The sequence below is a fragment of the Drosophila subpulchrella genome, chromosome X (genome assembly GCF_014743375.2).
Source record: "Drosophila subpulchrella strain 33 F10 #4 breed RU33 chromosome X, RU_Dsub_v1.1 Primary Assembly, whole genome shotgun sequence".
Classification (NCBI taxonomy): Eukaryota; Metazoa; Arthropoda; class Insecta; order Diptera; family Drosophilidae; genus Drosophila; species Drosophila subpulchrella.
In genome coordinates, this window is record NC_050613.1 from 6365680 (window position 1) to 6371832 (window position 6153).

General features: G+C 43.5%; 1 protein-coding gene across 1 annotated transcript; it reads right to left on the reverse strand.

The window, feature by feature from the left end:
* Positions 1-1897: 1897 nt before the first annotated feature.
* Positions 1898-3194, reverse strand: LOC119556992 (alpha-tubulin N-acetyltransferase 2). The gene has a single exon (XM_037869524.1). The coding sequence runs from the start codon at positions 3019-3021 to the stop codon at positions 2098-2100; it is 924 nt and encodes a 307-aa protein (XP_037725452.1). The 5' UTR covers positions 3022-3194; the 3' UTR covers positions 1898-2097.
* Positions 3195-6153: the final 2959 nt, after the last annotated feature.

The window sequence follows — 6153 nt, forward strand, 5'->3', positions numbered from 1 at the left end:
ATATATAATGGTCTTTGTATTATTTATATATTAATTATCCTATCGTTCCTATGGCAGCTACATATATGATAACGTAGTACGATTCCTTAAAATTTTTTTTTTCGAAATTCGGAAATATATAAAGAATATTATTCCCAAGAGTAGAAGTTAATATGTCAAAAAAATCCAAAGTTATAGTTTTTATATTAAAATAAAAAAAAAATTATTTTTTTGAGCATTCCTATGGGAGCTATAGGATATGGGAAGGTTTTGTCCCGATAGCTTAAAAATGGGAGGCTAGTTAGCGCAAAAACGGACAGACGGATGATTTGTTAATCATTATACCCCCTGAAAGGGTATAACAATCAATAAAATTAATAATTAAGTTTGAGCTACACTTGCACTGACCTGAAAAGTGTAGCTTAAAGACATTGGAAACTTCCGTACCTGTGTGGCTATTTTCAGAACCCAAAAATGCCCCGATTGAAAGACATTTATTTCCTCGAACCGTCTGACAGTCAGAGACGGATATGTCTGTCCCCCGATTTTGCCTGGCGGTTTAACCCTCTAACGCCCCCTTTTGCCCCCATACATCTGGCCATATTCCCAACTCTGAGCCGCGTGCGATCACGAAGCGCATAAATGGCATTTGACACGTGACAAAAATATTCAATTTCAATATTTGCACCACTGTGTTTTCCCCCTGTCTATGTGGTTGTGCGGGTGCGCATTAGTGTGTGTATCCCCGTGATGGTGAGTGCCTCGGTTAAACTGAATTTCATTTGGGTTTTCCCGCCCGCTATTGTTTCTTCGACATCATTTCCGCGATGCTTGTTCTATGACTCTATAGCCATATAGCCAGATATCCATATAGCCATATAGCCATATCGCCATATTGGCTGGGTGCTTGAGGCTTCCAATCCGTTGGATTCGCGTTCTTTAAGTACGTTTGCCCTGCATGTGCGGACACTTTGTTCAAATGATGCGATATAATAACTGCCAGCAACCAGTTTTAGCCAAAGTCAAAGCCTTCTTCCTGTACTAGGACCTCGGCCCCAACAACTTTTGACTGCCCATTAAATATTATGGCAATGCAAACGAACCAACGACAGCCCAACAAACAACCAACAACCAACAAACAGCCAGCCAACAACAACAAGGACAAACAACGCAGTTGACAACCGACGAAAATCAACGAAAACAGCGCCAATCATTGGCTGGGCATTTTGCGTTTTTGCCCGTTTTCGGCTATTTTTGGCTACGTGACGGCAAATAAAAGTTAAATGGAAATTAAACTATGCAAATACAAGCAAATTCGGTGGCCCACTGGCGTTTGTTTTGTTCGATAGCCTTTGATTTAGAGTCCAACTGCTGGTCATTTGCAATCAGGTCCAGTTTCAAGAGCATTTCAGGAATTTAAGAAAATAATCACTGGGATAATTTCTCGATGTCTTTTTAAATTTTGTGATCAATTTTAATGTCTCTGATTAATAGCTAGTCAAAATTAAATTAACGAAAAGTTGGGCTAATCTTTTCTGGGCTTGTCAAACCGAATATCTCATTAATTGTTTGATAACACCATTGGGAAAACAAACTATTAAATTAAAAGCTATAACCCTAACATTATATCGAGAAATCGACCCTTAATTGATTGGCCATCTGACTTACTCAATCTAATCTTAACTCATAAGTCAAACTTGCCACTGAATCACTTGGTAACAGACTCTTTAAAGATATGCTGTTCTTAAAAGTATACCTCATTGAGAAAGCGAACTTGTTTTTCACACCATTTTAACATCCTGTTAACTTCTCTTACACAACTAACAACAAACCTTAACATAAGACATAGAAACCGAGACCTTATAGCTTACTAGCCCGACTAATCCAACAACTCTATACTAAGTACGTGTGCATTTACATAATATAATTTATTTAGTTAAACCCTTTCTTTTGTCTTTTTCTGGATGATTAAAGTATATAACAGTTATGAACCTTTAAAATTTTAACATAAACTAGCAATTTTGTGTGCGATGAGTGCCCTAAATGGAAGCGAGCCAAGCGTTAACTCGCCTTGAAGTAGGTGGACGGGTGCGGGCACGGTAATGGGTATGGGTACACCTAGTGGTCTGCTCTGCTTGCCCTGAAGCCCATCGTATAGTCCATGCTGGAGAAGTTGCCACGTCCATGCAGCGATGCTGCCAGGCTGTGTCCCAGGTTCGAACCCGCCCCCTGATTGAGGATGTCCCGCTTGTAGAGTCTGGCATTGGTGATGGCCTGCCCAGTGCCCAGTCCCTGCGTCTGCTGCTGCGTCTGCACCTGCGTCTGTGTCTTGCGCAAATGGTGACCCTGACTGTGGCTGCGACTCCTGCCGACCGGCACTCGACTGCGGGCCGAAACGATCTTGGCATGCGGATCCTCGAAGAAGCCCTCGTAGAGCACAAAATTGTTACCCTGGGGAATGGTGCTTACCAGGCCGTAGTGCTTGCCCAGGAAGGCGAGTAGCTTCGCGGAGGGCCGGTCCACGGAGCACTTGCCAGCCGACCAGCCCTGTTCATCCAGCATCCGCTGGAATAGCTGCTTGCCCAGGCCGCGGCGCTGGCGGGATTCGTGGACATAAAAGTCCAGGATGGCCGGTGTTTGATCCGCTCGGCGGCAGGAGCCCTTGTTGTCGAACACAAAGAGATCCTTGGTGCCGACCTTGAGCAGCCCGGCAACGGACCATCGGCCCGCCGCATCCTTGTCGGCCAACAGGTAGACCACCTGGTCGGGTGCCAGCTTGGAGGCGGTGGTTACCGGGTGGCGCAGTCCCTGGGCCACCGCCGACAGCCGCCCCATCACGTCCAGGATCTGGCTCAATTCGCAGCTGGGCCCCCCCGCCGCCGCCGACGCCGCCGGTTGGCCAACTCCGCGCTGGCGTTGGTACGGGATAAATGGATGGGCCCGTGGGCCAGTGGCCAGGACCTTGGGACGCAGCGAGTCCGCCTGCACCCGGATGATCGGCTGGGGAAAAAGGCGCTTGATGTCGAAGCCGAACTCCACCATCTTGCTGTCTGTACCGATCCGGTCACTTAGTTTCTAGATATTGTTTTCTGGAACGGCGGTCTGTTTGCCAGGAGGAAGCACCAATTTGTACGCAGCAGCTACAACTTCTGAAAATTTACTCATATTTTTTTAACTCGCCCGAACAGTCACAGCACGATTTTTGATACTGAGCTCAGCGCTGGGTGGATAAAGGTTATCCGCCGGGCTACTTTGTTTTAGGGGAATCCAATAGGATTCCAAATGGACTTGGTATTTGCTTTTTCAGATCCTTTACCATTGAGAAGTGGCTATCTAAAATATAATATTTCAAGAGGTAAGTCATTGAAACAAAAAAGAGCGGAACCGAAGAGTTAATTGAGAGTACTAGACCCTCTCAAGGACCAGCCATTCAATCGGTCTTGACGGCAGCCAGCCAACCAGGACGATAATCGGATGACAGTAAAATTATATTGACCCTGCCAACTGAAGAGGGAACAAACGATGACTGCGGTCCTCCTTGCAAATCCATAAATATAAGAGCTTCCAGTCACTTGAGCAAGTGCCAAGTCCTCATGGCAAAACGGAATACAGTTGAAAATATTTTAAACTTACACAAAGCCTTATTTATACATAATTAAAAATTAAATACATTTTTAGAATAAATACAAATCATATAAAATATTTCAATCAAATATTGAAAACGTTAAATTGAAGTATTTTTGATCATTTAAAAGTCATTGAGTATTAATCAGAGATGCCTAATATTTGTGGGGGACTCCAAATTTGCCAGTAATTAAAGCTTAAATTAATTAACCTATACTTTTTAATTACTGACAATTTATATAAAATGTCTACTGATCAAATCATGTACCGAGATACCCGAAAAACAGTTTATCCTTTAAAAATTCTAAATATTTCGGAGGATATATACAAACACGAGACCTTTTTTGCATGGACAACCCAAGCATGTAAAGTCGGATTCCCCTTCAGAGTCAAACATTCGGGTAGTGAATTTATTCCGAGTTTACAGCTGGTCACTCAGCTTCCCAGCCCTTTTGAACCGCCTTTCATCTTTCGCTGGCCAGAAGGCTGAAAAGTCATCGACCGTGAAGTTGAAACGGCGGCAGGTCAGGCCGGGAAAGTAATCCACTGAGAAGGCATGCTTGATTGCACTAACCCCATCGCCAGAGGTCCTGGGTCCTGGGTCCCGAGTTCCGAGTCCTGCGTCCCAAGTCCTTCCACATTTTAATATTCGGCCTTGTATTTAAACTATTTCTGGTCGTGTGCATATTTTTCGATTTTGAGTCTGGCCCGTAGAGTTTCCGGTTGCCAGAATTCCATTCCGGGTCAGATGTTAAGCCATAGTGGTGCGGTTGAGGGGATTACCCCTTCAGGGGTAAAATACCCCAAGTCAACTGATTGGCTGGGCTGGCTCTTTTATCGGGCACTCTGGCAATGGAGCATCTCCAACCGGAACGCCTCTTTAATTTCGGTGGAATCTTAGTCCTCAATTTCGATCACTCGATTCCTACAGAATCTCAGCAAATTACACAGTTCTCTGGACATCGATATGCCTGGCCTACATATGCCTTCAAGATTTTAACGCTTCTCGGCCCGTCTAGTTTTACTTTGGCTTTTGCAATCCAAACGTTAATGGTCTGTCAATTATCGCCACCCAGTGTGTGTAACGATAAGAAATCGCCCCCAGACGGAAAACATTTCATACGCACCCTCCTCGTGTGTGTGCCATATTTCTGGATGTCTGGATGTCTGGATGTCCATTCCTCTGGGCACGAGTATCCGTGTTCCCTCAACACTTTAGTACATCATTTAGTTCGAATTAGTTATGGACGTAGGGCCCCAGCAGCAGCAGCAGCAGCAGAGCGGTGGAAGACACACAATCGAATGAAACAACTTTGCTCGCACTTAAATGGAGGCAGGAACTCCAAGGAGGAGGAGCAGGACGAGCAGGAGGTCAGGGGTCGGCTCTGGTTGCCCTTTTACATTTGTATTTATGGTCAGGCCAAGACACAGCTCAAAGACAATGACGCCTCTGCGGACCGAGGAGCTGTAGCTGTGCGAAAACCAAATTGGCATTCATTCGGGGCGCCATGGAGAGAAATTTGTGAAAGCTATCGGTTTCAAATAAATTACAGGTTTTTAATGATCTATGTAAGTGTGTTGCACTCATGAAATTCTCTTGCTTAGATTGCATCAAGAACCAAATATGTAAATGACCTTAACATATTTATTACTAAAGTGTGCTTTGATGTGCTCTAAATATTTACCTTTAAAGAATCTCTACAAAATATCTAACAGAACATAATCTTTAAAGTACTACATGTTACTACTAATTTTATTTCCGTGGCTATAAAAAGAACCTCTTAAGGATTCCATATTTTCGATGTTGATCTTGCCATTCTCTTTCAAAAATGTAGACATTAAATACTTATGTTTATTCATTTAAAATTGTTACGATGTTAAATAAATTTATTAAAAACCAAAACATACTTAATAATATCTAAAGCTAACGACTTTATTGTGTCCAACCTATCTGATCTTCCAAAAATGTACAGAATGGGTGATATGATACAAATTGTTATGTAAATGTATGGAGTACCAGAACGTACTTAACAACTACGGGTTTTTCGCAGTGTACGAGGCTGTTTCGTATCAGGAAGCGTACAACTGATAGTCGGACTTCAGTTCGCTCCCATTCTCATTTGTTCACCAGTCCGAATGTGGATACGAATTCGAACATCCGACTGTCTGACTGAGTACCCAATAGAATATGACGAGTGCTGTGGTAGAGATTCCTTTTCCTCGACCCCCACTCCTTTCATCTATTTAGAGGCTCTTAGTTAGGTTTTCGGTTTCCCAAGAGGTGGCGACGGCCGTGAGCTCCTTCTCGCATGGATTTCACTATCCAGCAACCCAACCACCGGAACTCGCTTCCAGCCATTGTGCCTCTTGTTTGTCTTGTGTAAGTATTTTTATTTCTTTTCATGCTTATTGGAATTTTATTATCAGCTCATATGAGTGCAATAAAATGTTGATATATACGTACGCATGTACTGGAGCAGAAAGCTGAAAAGGAGAGTAGGCGGCCATTTATACATACTTATATGAACTTACCAACCCCCGAGCCAAAGA